Consider the following 16,699-nt stretch of genomic DNA (forward strand, 5'->3'; position numbering starts at 1 on the left):
CGAGCACAAGCACGTCGTCTTGTCCGGTTAGCCGGCGTGCTCCGCCTACAGGAAACTATGAGGAGGCTCGCGTCCCGAGGAGAGCACGATCGGGGGTGTAGCTCATATGGTAGAGCGCTCGCTTCGCATGCGAGAGGCACGGGGTTCGATTCCCCGCACCTCCAACTCGAGGTTTTTCATCTTTTTTTCAGAAGTTTTTGCTCGGTCCCACCTGCCATTGACCGTAGCTTCGCCGGTAATCTCGTCCTGGTCTCGCGCCAGCGTGCTGCTGTCGTCGTCTCGTCTCCTCCAGTCCTCCTCGTCGTCGTCCCAGCCGAAAGACGAAGCTGTCCGAAGGACTCCGAACGCACTGCCATGGCCGCCCCGGCGCCCACGGCTCTCTGCGCTCGCCACTTCCGCCCGCGCGCTCCCTCATCTCCCGCTCCGCGCCACGCCCCCGCGCCTGCCCGCCGCCTCGCCGTCCCCCCGCGCGCGGAGGCGGGGACGGGGGACGTGGAGGTGCTCAGGGCCGGGGTGCCGGTGTACAAGCCGCGCTCCTACAAGGTGCTCGTCTCCGACGCCGCGCGCTCCCTCGCCTGCGCCATCGGCGAGGGCGAGACCCGCCTCGGGATCGAGTTCCCGTAAGCACGGGCGCACTCTCTCCGCATCCGCGATCGCCATCCCCATGCCTGCATTATCTTCTTATCGTCCCTTTCCTTGCTGTTTCATGTCTTCTTCATGCATGGGCGCTTCTGAATTGGGACGATATTAAGGCCTTTGCCAAGCAGCATCTCTTCTTACAAGGTAAACCTAGTTGTCACATTCTGTTCTTGAGGAGCAACATCTGTTTTACTAGTTTTGTGCTTTAAGTCGGTACCATTACTACGAAAAAAAAGTCATAATTCTCATGCGCATAACGAATAAAATGATACTAATAGTTAACCCGTCCCGCCTTGAACGCTACCTCTGTTATAAGTTATAACTATAATGTTGATGCATGCACTTCTAATTTGTCAGATTTTTTTCTCTCGAGAATACCTGCTTTGTCCAATAAAAGAAACATCGAATCAGTCTTATTTTTGGTTCAAGTTGAACTGATGATACCATTTGATATTACATATATGTGATGTGATGACCTACTGTTTCTAATCACCATGCCTTACTTCTTCAGGGCTCCTCAGATGAGTTCATCGATGCCAACAATCCAGCTTGCTCTTGATGTCGCAAGGAAGCTTAAAGAGCTCAAGGGGACTAGGTCCTGTGTAGTAAGTTCAGGCTTCATCTGCCATCCCTGATGCTGCCATCCCTGATGCATATTTGCTCTTGATGTGCCGAACCATGCTCATGTGTTCTCTTCTAGTCCATTTCAGGTGTTTCCTGATCAACCTGAAAAGCGCAGGGCCTCACAGTTGTTCCGGACAGCTATAGACACGGTAAATGATGCCTGGTGAAACAATTTATTTCTTACAGCCACATGGTGAAAATTTTCCCTTCCCTGAATATTTGCTAGGAGCTTGTTCAAGATATTATAGTAGCATGCAACTTAAATGATATGTTTTCTATTTCCACTTCCTCTAGATTGAGGGTGTAAGTGCCAGCTCCCTCGATGATGTGCCCACCGGACCTGTCAATAACTTCTTCAAATCGATAAGAAATACCCTGGATTTTGACTTTTCTGATGACAACGAAGGTAAATTATCAAATCGCTCTAATCTAATACATTAATTAAAGCACCAACTATATGACTCCAAGGAGTTTCAGGTGCTAATATATCTTTGGAGTGTAAAATGAACTGGTTGCTATCATTTTGTCAAAGAGTCCATACTACTATTCCGCATTGAAGCCTTGTTCTATAGAGGAGCTTATTGATATTGGCATTGGGCAAACACCTCATGGCAAGAGCCACCAGTTCGAGATACATGCTAAACTCATTTTTTGTGTAAATGGAAAGCCTTTACACATTGATGGATTATTGCAGTTCAAAAAAGGAAATAAAAGGATTAATGAACATGTGCACCAGGGTTATGTGTGTGAAATTATGGGTAACTATTCACTAGGATGCTATTCATAGAAAGAGAACAATTATCAGCCAGTTTGAACCCTATTGTTACGGGATACAAATTCTCTTATAAAAATCCCTGAGAAAGTTATTCATAACTAGTTGGCTAGTGTGGATACAGATCGATGGAAATCGGACGAACCACCATCACTATATATCTTCATCAACAGCAGCACGCGCGACCTTTCATCTATAGAGAAGTATGTGGTATGTCTAGAATAATACTTTATTTCTTGTAGAATAATACTTCGTTTCTTGTATACATTTTATTTAATTATTATGGATATCAGTTTGAGTGCTGAGTAGAAGTCGAGAAAGAATGATACGGTAAGATCATCTCCAAGTCCAAACTTGCTTATGAGCTGTGTCTTACCATGAATATTAAACTTACAAGTAGGTGTAATGTAGAAAGATTCACAAATATTACAGCTACAAGTACGTTTGCTGATGAAGAATTCAGTTTCTTTTTTAGTTTTTCTTTTTTGAGAGAAAAATAATTCTTTATCATTTGTCTGAACGAAAGGAAGAAACGGGTGGACTAGTACTCCAACTACTGTAGTACCAGTAAATTGGTCGATCCATAAAAAAAGAGTAAATTGGTCGGAAGGAATTCCAGAAGCTTCTAATACTAACAGAAAGGGTACGGACGTATTTAGAGACGTGCAAGACCTCGAGGTCACATCTGCAAAAAGACCATCACGAGGAAGTGGAAATTGGAAATCGGGAGGGAGACGAGACTGCGCGAGATCGCGGGAGATGGAGCCGAGAGGAGCAGTCTGCAGATCCAGCGCCCTCCTACTCCTCGCCACCATCCTTGCGGCAGCCGGCTCCTCCGCATCCGCCATCGGAGACAAGTGTGCCGCCTGCAAGGCCGTTGCTGTATGTTCCTTCTTCTTGTCTTCTTCTCTCCTTTTCTCTTCTCCTCTCTTGAATTCGTTGGGGTATGCATGTACAATCATTCTTGGAGCAACCTGCTATGTGTGCTGAAGTTGTTTTACTTCGGCGAGCGGAAGAAATTGGCTTCCAAGGTTCGATCTTTACCGCTCCTCGTGAAGCTATGGTGCGGGGTAGATCGGGGCCTGGATCTTCGAGAGTTTTCTGTAGAAATTTCAGTGCTGGTGGAGTCAAAGTTTAAACTCAGACAGTACCCTGACTAGCACTATGTTGTTGAAAATTTAATATTTTTGGCGTGCCGCTTAGTTGGGACACTTACATCATGTGGTGCATTTGTTTCGATGACTGAATTTGAGTTCCAGTGGCATGCACTGCTTCTTAGACCTTGGTACATTTCTCCTGTCAGCACAGGAAGTTTGTGTTTTGTATGTTACATATAGTTTCAGCAATCTGAAATACATGTTTTTCATATTCTGATGTATCTATTAATCTTCTTTCCAGGCGGAGATAGAGATTGGAATTTCGAGTGTAAGTAAATCAGTGTTCTTTCTTTCAGTTACCTTTAACTAAGTAATTCCTACCATTCTTTTTAATGCTAATTTGGGTTTTATATGTATTACAAAGTAGTTGTATCTTTCCCAAATATGAAAATATTTTCTTACAATTGACAAAATAATCATCCCATAATCTAAAAAGCATATATCATATTAGTTTCTTGGTATAGGCACCAATTGATCAATTATTATATCCCTGAATTCTCCAATGCAGGAGAAACCGAAAAATCACTTGGACTTGCGCAACCGCTTAAATTCTAAAGGTCAGAGGGAAGGGAAGGTCATTGATTACAGGTACATTTCCAACATGATCATGCATGTTTTCTATGATTAAAAAGTAACATATTGGAAAAATGTTAAGGGGGATAAACCTTAATTTAACACTACACATGGAGCCTATTTTATATTGATGGGCATCATTTGGTCTCACATACTTGCACCAAATTATGAACATATTTCATTTTCTACTTTTGTAATAATATGTAGTTGATTTTTGTATTCTTGTTGCAGAGTCAGTGAGCTTAGGGTTGTAGAACTTCTGGATGGCCTATGTGATAAGATGCAAGATTATACCTTGCATAAGGTAGAAAATAAAGCTATATATGATTCTTTTAGAATGTGTACTGCACGCCATCTTATAAAGTTGCTCCCTTTTCTAGTATCTAGTGTAATAAATGTGCTATAAATATAAACTGGCTTATCAATGTCTTTTAGTATTGATATTTTCTACACAACATCAGGATCTGCACAAGCATTTAACCATCTAACAACTTTTACTGACAGTTGGAATCAGGCGAAAAAGGATGGGTGAAAGTTACAGACTGGAACACCTTTCAAACTGGTAATTTTGGTCAACTTTGTGACTCTTACTATATCGATACTAAGGAGCCCAAAGTGCAATGTTAATATATGCTTTCTTGCACTATGTTAGTCATTCCGCTGCTTAGTTGTTCTCTTACATGCATCACCCCAGGAAGTGTTGCAAATACTAGATTTATAATTGTATTTTGATCATTGCTGGATGTGCTCACCATGATAGACTTGGTACAAACAACTCAGACTCAGTGATGTAAATATAAGAGTAAAATGCATTGGCGGTCCTTAAACTTGTTTGGGGTGCCACTTAGGTCCTCAAGCTCTGAAAATGCATTTCCACATCCCTAACCACGTCCAAAAGTCCTAGTCAGCTTCTGCTTGCTTGCGTGGCATGTTGATTGCATGCCAGCATGGCGCATCCTCCTTCTCCTCCAGCCTTGCTTTGGCGGCCTCCACATTGGCATTCTACCAAACACGTTCCTGGCGTCCACCCACAGATTAGTAGAAGCCTCGCCACGCGTCCAGCAGCTGCGGAGCCCATCCAACCCACAGTGCGGCAACATCCTCGCTGTGCGCAGATCTGAAAGTCAAGGCTGTAGGACTTGGTCCGAGGCTAGCTCGTGAGGAAGCAGGCAGCCACGACGCTGCACAAGTTGCAGGTGTTCATGCGGCTTGAGGCCTCCTCCATCGCCATCAAGAAGCTTCATACCGGATCCATGGAACATGAAGTAATTAAGATGTTTGTTTCACGGCATAAAAATGTTATTTTCAACCAAGCTTCGTCATTTGGTACTTGAGTTTGACTGTTCTATCCTATGTGGTGCCGCCGTGCTCGCCGCTGCCCAGCAAGTAGCATCCCTCATGTCTCTCATTCGGGTGGCACACCCGAGCGCGACGTGGATACATCGTTCATTCCTTGAATATATCAATCTATCCGTGTGACGTGTCTATGAGCGTTGATGGCAAGCTGGCTGTTGTTGATGCCGAGAACTCAGCCATCTCGGGTGAGTGCTCCTGGCGGGCGTGTGGAGCATGGCCATCAACGAGTTCGTGTCCGGCTGCTCGCAGCGCGACATGGAGATCGTGCAGCTGGTGCGCGACGACCAGCACGACAAGGAGGAGGAGACCACGCTGCTGAGCCCTGTGCAGGCTGCTACGGCATCAACGCTGGCCTTCACAGTGGGCGTGCTCGTGCCACTATTGGCAGCCGGGGTTCATTGGGACTGGCTGTAGGCGTGTATATCATCGTGGCGAGCATGACAATGGCCGTATTGTGGTGTGTCAGGGCTGTGTTGGGGGCGCCATGGTGGTCGTGCATGTGGGTGGTGGTCGTCGAGTGGGCCACCATGAGCGTCATGTTTGGGCTCATGAGGCTCTTCACATTAGATAGCCACGTAAGAACACATTCTGCATGCGAAATAAGCGAGAACATGTTGTCTAGGGACTATTGGACCGTGAGTGAACGACTTAACAAGTTTAGAGACATGGAGATGCATTTTCAGAGTTCAGGGACCTAAGTGACACCCCGAACAAGTTTAGGGACTGCTAGTGTATTTTACTCTAAATATAATCTTAGGGGATATTACCAAAAATGGTCCCAATAATCAATCCCATACAACAAAATGAACTTGCATTGTCTTTGTGGAAAATCTCTGTGCTGAATGACAAGCAAACAACAAGAGCTGCTTTTGGATTTTTCTTGCTTCATTACAATAAAACATTTATAGTGTATAAGACTTCTTTCTAATTACTAACATTATGCTGCCTATGTCATTGTCCTTTTGTAGAAAATAAGGCAGCAGCACGAGCACATTCCAAAAATTTATCCACCTTCTGTGGAAGGTACATTATAATTTCCAGTAATTTTCATGAATTTTACTGATAAGATAAGCAGCATTTATTAATACAGTTCAGTAGTTTTTGATGAATTTGGCTGGCAGAATAAGCATCGTACACATAATTTATTCTCATTTGTGTAGATGCAATTTCTTTTTACATGTCTTATTGTCTTGTAACTAGTTAGACTTCTAGTCACTTGAGCGAACTACGTTGTCCTCTCCCAGCATGTTGTTTGTACATGCAGGCCTTTCCTGGTTGCCAGTTGTCAACTTCGTTACTGGTTAATTTTTGTTCTTGTTTACTTGACTCAAAGCCAAGGCTAAACAAACTTTCAGTCACCATGTGCTTTAGAGGCGCGAATTTATTGATTGCATAAAGATAATATTTACTCCTTATGACTTCTGAAGAAGCCTACTGACTATTGAGTTGATGAACTAACCAGATTCACCTAACTTGCAGGTTACTGGAGGAAACGGAGGATGAGGTAGGCTTGTCTTGGATGACATTTATACAGTGTTCTATAGTTTGGTTTTTGCAAAGAACATCTTATTTTTAGTTTACTTGATAGCTGCGTTTCATTTTTGAATTATATTGTTTTCATGTAATTTAGATTCTTGTTTCTGGTTCATCTGCAGCTTGCTGAGTGGATAAAAACAAGCTCCGAATTGGGAAACGTGGGCAAGGCCCTTTGTGAAGATATTAGCAAACACTGTCTGTCCACAAGGTATGTCATATCTGATGTATCAAGCATAGATTGGAAGTTAGGAAATGGGTTCCGTGATGGCTTTTCATGTCTACATATGACGAATTGAAGTTGGCAAGACAATGTAGTGTTCTTAAAACCAGATTCTTTCCTTTCAACCAAATTTCTAATAAAAAAGACAACTTGTGATAATTCCATGGCAATTGTTAGATTCTTTAGTATTTTCTTGTAGATTGACAATGCAGACATGTTTGTACGTTCACACATTGCAGAATTTTTCTCGTATTTTGGTTGATCTGGAATGTTTCCTTTCGTTCCTGTTTTCCAGTGCTACCATCCAGATCGAAGATGAACTATAACAGGCTGTGTTGAGGCGCTATCGTTATTCGGCTAAGCAAAACAGACGACAGGCTATGAAATGTCGAAGAACAAGCTCAAATAGTCTCTGACGCATTTCAGTTAGACAAGGAGCTGTCATATGCGATTGTCTGTGTTGCACTCGCATTGTTGTATTAAAATGGGACTTCTAATTCGTTCCATATGATGTTCTTGGTGGCAAGATTGGACTGATCTATATAGAACAGTAATAAACTAATTTTATATACTTAAATACAATCGAAAACAGTCGGTTGAGCTTAACTTGTCAGAGACTATTTGAAATTTTGAGTACTTGTAATGTTTTATGGAATAAGATCAGTGCTTGTAATCATCTCATGTTGTGCCGGTTTAATGGCAGCATTGCATCTGTCAGTATGAGTATGAGATCACGGAAGATGTCGGGTATTTTGGACAGAAGTTGGAATATGCCAAATATTTCCTGCGAATCACACTTGTGATATTCAAAAAGCAGGTCATGGTGCCAAGAATTTGTGGCTACAAACCAAATGAGTTGTGAAAAACTGAAGTCGACTATCAAGCGTGCAGTAAGTGTGACTGCAAACCAAGCAAGCATCAAAGCATGTTTGCTGACTCTTCCATCTTGTGTTGTGTGGATTATTAAGTTGACTACAACAATTTTATTTTTTTGATCGGGAAACCATGTAACTCTCGCTGCAGAATTTTTCTGTTTTGTCACAGAATTGTCCTTTTTGTGAAAGGTTGTCACAGAATTTTTTTTAACTGAACTCGTGGATTCCAATAACCATAATGCATGGTAGGATAAGGGTGGCAATAGGTTTGCACTCGTCGGGTTTGGTTAGGGTAGATCTGATCCGAAACCCGATTATTTAAACTTGATTTGGTCCTGAAATGTCTATCAAGTGCAGAACGGTTTTTGGCCTCGACCCCGGTGGGGACCTGAGTGTCGGAGCGAGAGGGTCGACCGGCCAACGGCGATGGCGGTTGGGGAGTAACATGGGTAGCGTCGGGCATAGGCTAGGCAGTGGAGCTCAGGCGGCAGAGTAGCAGTGTAGCACAGGTGGTACGACAATGGAGGGCACAGGCTAGGCGGTAATGGTTGGGTGGAGTAGCACGAGCGCAACGATGGTGACGAGGTGGTTGGGGCGTAACAACAGCCGGGTGGAGTAGCACGGGCACAACAACGATGGGTAATCGGGCGAGGCGTGACTATGGCGGTCGACCAGGACGCGACCACGGCAGGCGGTGCGTGTGCAATGAGGGTGGCCGGCGACGCGAGTGCAACGACGTCAAGCGAGCTGTCGGCATGTGGTGGCGTGGGTCGTGGTCATGTGCGTGGTTGCGCGTGCGCTAGGCTATCTAGGCCGTGTGCACGTAAGTAGTAGGCTGGGCCGCCTATATTTTGGGGCCCAAGGGGCGTTCGCGGGGGCAAACATAGTCCTAACCCTAAACTTGATTCAGGTCGAGGCCTTGACTCGATGGCTCTATAGAGCTGTTTTCTCATCTAAACCCACTCCCATTAAATCTAAAACCCATAGAGACTCAATCCAACAGAAAAAATTACCATCCCTACGGTAGAATCATCAGCAACCACATCAGTTACAAAAGCACATCATGCGCTAACCATGCATACCAGCAGCAGTTAACACATGCGCTGCATTGTTACATAGTCTATAGAATGACCTCTTGATCTTACGAAATAATTGTCCTTTTCTTGGGAAGGTTGTCACAGAATTGTTGAATTTTACTGTGGGCCCATGCTGTCATGGAGTAACGGCGTCTTACTAGAAATGGTTTCGCTGCTCTTCTTCCTCGTCCCCTCCCCTGTCGCCTATTAATTTCGCCCTTCCCATCCCCAAATTCGTCGCTCCCTCCATCCTCGCAGTTCGTCTCGCCTCGTCATCGGCGGCCTCACCGCCGGCGACGGCACGCGCCAAGCTGGGCCGGCCTCCTCCTGCTCTAGTCTTCTCTTCGTCGACCCCCAAACCCTGCTTGTGCTCCACTGGCCGCGGGGCCGAGATCCAGCCTGGCTTGGACTGATTTCTTCTTTCGTCGGTGAGTAAACCCTAGCTCGCTTCGATGGGCTCCGTTGCTCTCGGATTTCGTTTCGTTCCGTTCAGCCAGATCTTTCATTTCTTTGCTGTGATTGCGAGCATCAAATCCAAATCTTCCTAATCTAACCCATAAATCCGTGGTTTGGTTCGATTAGGTTCTTATTCAGCGTGAAAGATCGATCTCAGTTGGCCCCTGACGTCTATAAATCTCTGTTGACACAAAAGGACCTGGTAACCGAGGTGCGGGTGTAGTTTATTATCCAAAAGAGAGAGAGAGAGGAAACTATGGCCCCACGTTAAGCCCCCCCCCCCCCCCCCGGGATTAAGCAGAGCAATTTCTGTTAGGTACGAGAAAACTTGCAATTTCTGTTATGAGATGATAAATAGTAGAACAACTACAACTTGTTATTGCACCAGTGCATGATTTTACGCAGGAAAAGGTCTTACCAATCCGCCGCATAGTTGTAGGGTCCAATTGTTTTGCTTGCTACTGTTATGGATTCATTGGGAATTGTTGAACCATTCTTTTGTCTAATGGTAGTGCTGACAAGGACACCAAAGTGTTGCACCGTGGGCCACAAAGGAAAAGCGATTCATGGCTGTTTTATTGCTAGATATTTTGTACTCTGTTGGTCTAATTTATTATTTAAGTAAAAAACTTGAACAAACCTATACATCCTAGTTGCTTTGAAACAGAAGGTTTAGTCCTGTCATGCTAAATCCTGGTACACCAATCACCAATGCTGACTTAGTGACTTATTTGTATTTCGACAGGGATAAAACTCTGGAGCTCCTGGGCTGCATCATCATTTCTGCAGGGCCACATAGATAATTTCAAAGAAAGGCACCCTGCTAGTCTTCCGATTGTTTCCTCACAATGAAAACACATGAGCGAGCTGCCAATTTGGCTCTTGCAGGTACACTTTCTCATTTAAGTCAGCCATCACTCCATTTGTGTTGTTCATCATCCTTTTCCTTTTCCTTCTGATAAACTGAATACTTGCTGAGCTGCAGCCCTATGTATTTTACAATATATGCAGGTCTGAGCTTGGCACCACTTTTGGTTAAAGTAAACCCAAACCTGAATGTGATATTGACAGCATGTCTTACTGTCTATGTGGGTTGTTACCGTTCTGTCAAGCCGACTCCACCCTCTGTAAGCAATATGTTTCTTTTTGTTATATATAGTATATTTATGTATCTGCTGGGTACTACCATGATAGGTTAATCACAACAGACAAAACCTATTTATTTATTTTGCATTTGCTATTATGCAGGAGACAATGTCCAAGGAGCATGCTATGCGATTCCCTTTAGTGGGGAGTGCTATGCTTTTGTCGCTGTTCCTTCTGTTCAAGTTTCTCTCGAAAGACTTGGTCAATGCTGTGCTCACTGCGTACTTTTTCATTCTTGGGATTGTCGCTCTCTCGTAAGTCCAAATTTGCTTCAAATAGCTTTTGCAGAAATGTAAAAACTTAGTACCATACTTCTGAACTTAAGACTGCCTTTTGTGACCTTCTTATGCAGTGCAACATTGATTCCTTCTATAAAACGTTTTCTTCCAAAAGAATGGAATGATAATGTCATCATTTGGCGGGCTCCATATTTCCACTGTATTATCCCTCCCCACTCATTTTTATGCTCACTCCTTTTGGTCCAATTCTGCAGACCTTGTCAAAGTAGTACAGCTATGTTTCCACTGCTACTCTAGAGCACTATTTGCTTGTTTCTTTAGTACTGCTGTGCACTGAAACAAAAAAAAAGTTGACCAAGAGTTGATATACTGACTTATTACGTTGCCAGAATGAACTTGATATTTTCAGCATTGATGTTTCTTTAGACTATTTCATTGTTTTCCACCTTGTTACAAAGAACATGATATTGTACCATGCAAACACGTGCCAAAATTTGCACGAGAATTATCAAAAAAACAAAGTCAAAACAGATTTTCAATAGTTTCTGAACAGTTAACTGTTATGGAACTACTTTCTTTGTTGACACCATTTCTTACGGATATGTGAACTTTCATTTTTCCTTGTGAAATAGATGTTTGTGACATTTTCATTACTATTGCAGTTATGGTGTTAATACAGCCGTAGGATTTGCTGTTGACTTCTTATGAGTCTTAACTCAGGGACTTAGAACAGCCTTACGGATATTGGAATTTTACCATGCTAATCTCCTTCATTTAGAACCCTTCTTGAAGATGGTTTAAGTTCATGAATTTCTGATTTCAGCGCTCTCGGTGGAGTTCACCAAGTCCCAGATTGTTGCTTCAATCCCAGGATTTTTCTTTTGCATGTGGTATGCTGCTAAGAAGCATTGGCTAGCAAACAATGTTTTGGGAATTGCTTTTTGTATTCAGGTTTGTATTTATGAGTTAACATTATTATGAATTACTAACATATATGGGATAAAAACTTCCTAAATTTGATTTGTTTTCCTCTCCAGTTTTTAGTTCAGCATAATCTTAACACTATTATTTTGCAGGGAATCGAGATGCTATCTTTGGGATCATTTAAAACTGGTGCTATTCTCTTGGTATGGTTTACTCAATGTTGGTTTTGAATTGAAACTTTTATATTTCTATTTTCTGGTAAAACCTATAAGACATTCTCATTATTTCAGTCATGAACATGGGTTCTTTTCGGGACAATTTTTTATTTACCATTGCAAATGTCCCTAATCCGGGATCTGCCATCACAAATCGGCTAATCCGGTTCATGCCATCGAGGTTGCAAATCTTACCCTTATTTGCCACTATTGACCTGTCAAGCCGTGAAATGTCCTCTTTGCCTTTGAGTAGTCTTCTTCCTACTTGTCTTCTTCTTTCACCTCCATTCTTAATGCATCGATGAGACGTGCATGTAAGGCGAGGAGTGCGTCGAATGAACTATAGCCACCGTGAGATGGATGGCCAAGAGCCCAGGACCACCACCACCACCAGCAGCTGCATGTAGCGTTGCGCGTGAGCTCGCCACCTCAGGCTGCTAGCATCATAATGCCACACACCGTGTACTCGATTGTTCACAAGCAGGCCACACAAGCTCGCCCCCACGATGTTGCACTCTGCCATGCAACACCTCTTACTTTACTGCTGCACAGTTCGATCTTGGAGCTCACCGGGCCACCTTGTCCAATGCACGAGTGACCAGATCTACGCGGTCACACCGAATCAGCCTCAGCTCTGGAGGTGCCACGACCAGGGATGGCCGGATCCGACCGTGTGAATGCAGGGTCCCGCGAGGTCTTGGCGACGAGCTCGTCTTCGAACCTGAGCTTGGCGCGATGGAGCATGAGGAGCGGCTTTTGTACACATATGGCGGAGAGGAGGACAAATTGTGTGGCGCCGAGACCGCGTGTGGCCTGGAGTGTGGAGTGGACGTTGGAGAAGATCACGTGCATTGGAGGAAGGTCCGTGACTAGATCCTTAGGGGAGATGCGGCCGCAGCCTGCAGATACCACTCTAGGAATGCACGAAGGCGAGCACACCGTGACCCTGGTGGAAGACTTCCCGGATGACCAAGTGACCAGATCCAAGAATGGGGTAGAGAAAAGAGAGAGGCGACTATTAGGATGACATGTCCGGTCCACTTGTTAGTGTCCCGCAAGACACGGGTAAGTTGGACATTATGAATGAAATTTAACGGAAAAATCTAACCGCGTTGACGGCGATGACAAACAAGGGTAAAGTTTAGACCCGATGGATAAGCCGATTTGCGATGGCCAATCCCAGATTAGAAGCATTTGTAGTGGCAGATAAAAAATTGTCCTTTATTTTTCACCTCACTATCGTTGTAATTTTTCACTAGTGAAGCATGGTATATAGATACAATAAGTAAGAATCATCTGACATTAATATGACTTTTACTTTGCTTTATTTTGGCTATGAAAAGAACAATCTGTGATCTTTTTTGGGAAACTCAATGTATGGCTTGCTGTACTGTATAAGGATTTTAAATTTATGCCTTTTGTAATTGGATTATCACTATACTGTGTTCCTATTCACTTATTTTACAAGTTGATATATTTTCATATATTTCTAGCACTTCACTAAATGCATTGGTCTTATATTTTCTATGTTATTGATTCCTTTCACATTTGCATGATTCTCTGATAATTTCCTGATATTGTTATGTGAACACATTTTCCCTTTTTTATTTTCAGGCTGGACTTTTTGTGTATGACATTTTCTGGGTATTCTTCACTCCAGTTATGGTCAGTGTGGCTAAATCTTTTGATGCTCCGATAAAGGTCAGTACTCTCTCTTAGTGAACTTAGTCTTTTGTTTAAACCACTGTTGGTTGGTTCCATTTTTTTTTTCATTTTAACAGTTCAACTAATCTAGGTCTGATTTGTTACGCACAGCTTCTGTTTCCAACTTCAGATGCCGCACGTCCATTCTCTATGCTTGGCCTTGGTGACATTGTAATACCTGGTTAGTAGTGAAAGTTCTTTTGTTATTGTTTCTTTCTTCTGATATTTGCAACGTTAATATATGTTTTCTGATTCCTGATTGGATTGTAATATCTGCCAAATTATGAACATATACTTTGTTCTACATAATGATCAGTAGCAAGCTGCTATTTAAACTGGGTTTTTTATTAAAAAAATCTCATATAGGATCTGGTTGTATAGGAGGTTTTGGCCCTTTACGGATCCAAATAACTAGGATTGGTTCAGAACTTCAAATTTGAACCAAACCCTGAAAATTCTATTGCAATCCTCCCTAGCCAAAACAGGCCTTTAGGAGAATTGGACTAATTTGTCATATCGATTGAGTTCTTTCTGTTGTCGATCCAAGGGGATGTGTATGACAAAAGAAACAACTATCAGCATTTTTAGTCCTTATATTGTTAGTCATCATTGTATCGGATTCAAATGCTGTTTCATGTTAGGCTGTTTTGATTGCACCACATGACTCGGTCCCCATGCTTTCACTATTATGGCAGTTGCGTAGAAGTACAATGTCGAGACAGAATTCTGGCAGAACAGACAATAATGAGAGTCTCTCCTCTTTCCTCAAGCATATAACCTCTTCAAGTAGCTTATAATATGTACCTGTACCTTTTAGTTCCGGGTATATTCGTATTATTGCAAACAGCAGTGTTATTTTTAAGCTGTTTGATTACAAACACTTAGTCGTTGCCAATAGAACTAATAGTTGCTTGCTTCCATTCCTGACCCCTTCTGAATCTGAATTCTGGTAGTTTCTGCATCATACAGAAAGAAAACAATGAAAAGCTCACATTTTTGCTGAAGCACATAGCCTCTTCAACTAGCAAATAATATGCATTTGTACTCTTGGTTCCAGGTATATTCGTTGCACTTGCCCTGCGTTTTGATGTTTCAAGAGGCATCAAGAACCGTTACTTCAACAGTGCATTTTTAGGATACACTCTGGGTTTGACCGTGACCATCATTGTAATGAACTGGTTTCAAGCTGCACAGGTGAGTTTTGTTACTCAGGTTTAGTACTATCTTGTCGCCCTTGATTTCTTTCTTTTCTGAAATATTAGTACCTTATTCTATGCTCATCTTTGTTCGGCATATGCAGCCTGCTCTGTTATACATTGTTCCTGGTGTGGTTGGTTTTGTTGCTGTTCACTGTTTGTGGAATGGAGAAGTAAAACAGGTCCGTATGTTAACCTTTGCCATAGTATTTCCTGCAGCTTCCTACCTTGTCCTTACTTTGAACTTTGAGTAACATAAAACTGCCACAAAGAAGACTGTTTCTGGACTCATACAGAGTAGTATTAATTCCTTTCAACGACCCCACTTTTGTTCCTCAGAGTTTTTAGTTCTTATGCTTGTCTCTTAAGTCTTACTATGAAATTATTAAGCAAATGAAAAGACTTGCATTGCACGTGAAGGAAAAGAATCGTATAGCAAATTATTACTTCTCAGTACAGTTGCTCAAGTTTGATATTTGAAAGATTCTGAAGTAACTATGGTTTTTTAAAGAATATTTTACACTTCTGCACAATCAGATTTCCTCTCTTGGAATCTAAGATTGCCTGGCCCAGTATGGATCATCCATTTGTAAAATTGGGTACATGTACTATCTATCATACCATCAAATGTAGAATATGTGCCTCAAGCTTCTCCTTACCAGACATAATAATGATAAATCTTTAGAAGGGTCATGAAAAGAAGTGATCCTTATGCTCAATTGATCTTATGCATGGTTTTCTTAGGCTATAAAATGTTTTGTATATCCTTTTTTTTTAAAAAGAATCTATACAAAGTTTGTCAGCATGTGGACGACTTATTGACTATCTTTTACATGTCCAGCTACTGGAGTTTGACGAGTCCAAAGCTGAAGCTGAAGAAGGTGGTGAGGACGAAGATGATGACAGTACCAAACAAAACAAAAAGGAGGACTAGCATCATCTTTAGGAGAAAAAAAGATGGCGGAAATTTCATAGTAGGTCGATGCAGCTAAATAAGCTGCATGATCTTGATACTTGCTCGCTTAAAAGAACTTAGGAACGATTCACATGCTAGAACTTTTTTGGTTCGAGAATTATTTAGTCTGGTGAGTAGAAGAGGGAATAGATGCTGAGCGACTTGCGATACGATCCATTTATCTCACTTTTCCTGTCACCTAATGCTGTTTCCCCACTGAATCATTTTGGTGGCTTAAGAATCTATCAGAATTCTGGTTTATTAGTAGCATCATACCATGATATTTCTTTTGTACCTTAGCATTAACTATGCTATCGGGTCCGCCTAGAATGCAAGAGTCTCATAGGAATTTTGTTTACTTTCCGGAAAGGAGTCTGGAGTTATCCCTTTTTCCAAAGAGGGCCGAGCTGCTCGTTTACTTTGATGATTAAATGGTAGATTTGGTAGAAAAGCCTGCAGGAGAAGAGACGCTATAATAAAAGAAGAGCGTGTGAGAGCGAAACTTTCAGAGAATCGGACCCGATTCGTCCCTGCTTCAAAGTCACGGCCGAAGCTCTCGATTATATGCCTTGCGTCAATATATGGCACGAACAAACTGACCGAATTCTCTCTTTTCTTCTCTTGCACTCCTTGCCTGTCGTAGCAAACACTACCCATTCCTTTCCTAAAACAAAAAAACAGTACCCAAATCTTCATGCACAATCTGCATCATCTTCTTTCCAATGTGTCTGGCTTAACCAATACTATGGTCGTAGGATAGTTAAGGAACTAAGCCTAACTTATCTCGTCGGTGGGAGGTGTGAGTTTACATCTTCACCACCCAAGTTTGAGTACTTTTTACATGAAGGTAGATTTTAATGCAAAATAACCTTTTAGGGTGGTCTAGTTTTTCTGGCACATGATTAGTCGATCTTAATATAATATATGTCACGAACGGAATGTGTTGGTTTATTTGATGTCCCATTTCACATGAGTGCATTGCCATGCATGACACAAAGACCTACAATGAATTAACCAGGGTGCTATTGCTCAAAAT

At 42.4% G+C, this 16,699-nt stretch overlaps 2 protein-coding genes and 1 non-coding gene across 6 annotated transcripts; all 3 read left to right on the forward strand.

The window, feature by feature from the left end:
- Positions 1 to 91: 91 nt before the first annotated feature.
- Positions 92 to 164, forward strand: TRNAA-CGC (transfer RNA alanine (anticodon CGC)). Its single transcript has one exon. It is a non-coding gene; the product is annotated as a tRNA-Ala (tRNA).
- On the forward strand, positions 113 to 7,616 carry LOC133918221 (uncharacterized). 3 transcript variants are annotated; one of them, XM_062361977.1, is made up of 15 exons: positions 113 to 620; positions 753 to 783; positions 1,151 to 1,244; positions 1,350 to 1,412; positions 1,558 to 1,669; positions 2,160 to 2,238; positions 2,695 to 2,917; positions 3,434 to 3,460; positions 3,701 to 3,780; positions 3,997 to 4,069; positions 4,270 to 4,327; positions 6,090 to 6,144; positions 6,601 to 6,625; positions 6,777 to 6,865; positions 7,173 to 7,616. In XM_062361977.1, the coding sequence occupies exons 1-15, from the start codon at positions 128 to 130 to the stop codon at positions 7,201 to 7,203; spliced, it is 1,533 nt and encodes a 510-aa protein (XP_062217961.1). In that variant the 5' UTR covers positions 113 to 127; the 3' UTR covers positions 7,204 to 7,616. The 3 variants fall into 3 exon arrangements, 2 of the variants coding, with proteins under 2 accessions (XP_062217961.1, XP_062217962.1); XM_062361978.1 differs by having other exon boundaries at positions 512 to 620; positions 1,340 to 1,412; XR_009909730.1 differs by lacking the exon at positions 6,090 to 6,144.
- A 1,383-nt stretch (positions 7,617 to 8,999) lies between these two features.
- On the forward strand, positions 9,000 to 15,946 carry LOC133918223 (signal peptide peptidase 1). Of its 2 annotated transcripts, XM_062361980.1 has the most exons (13): positions 9,000 to 9,256; positions 9,411 to 9,600; positions 10,030 to 10,172; positions 10,296 to 10,411; positions 10,533 to 10,684; positions 10,783 to 10,868; positions 11,493 to 11,620; positions 11,746 to 11,796; positions 13,423 to 13,509; positions 13,624 to 13,693; positions 14,570 to 14,706; positions 14,813 to 14,890; positions 15,550 to 15,946. In XM_062361980.1, exons 3-13 carry the CDS (start codon positions 10,133 to 10,135, stop codon positions 15,640 to 15,642), a joined length of 1,038 nt encoding a protein of 345 aa, XP_062217964.1. In that variant the 5' UTR covers positions 9,000 to 9,256; positions 9,411 to 9,600; positions 10,030 to 10,132; the 3' UTR covers positions 15,643 to 15,946. The 2 variants fall into 2 exon arrangements, with proteins under 2 accessions (XP_062217964.1, XP_062217963.1); XM_062361979.1 differs by lacking the exon at positions 9,411 to 9,600.
- The last annotated feature ends 753 nt before the right edge of the window (positions 15,947 to 16,699 follow it).

This window comes from Phragmites australis, chromosome 5 (genome assembly GCF_958298935.1).
Source record: "Phragmites australis chromosome 5, lpPhrAust1.1, whole genome shotgun sequence".
Taxonomy (NCBI): domain Eukaryota; kingdom Viridiplantae; phylum Streptophyta; class Magnoliopsida; order Poales; family Poaceae; genus Phragmites; species Phragmites australis.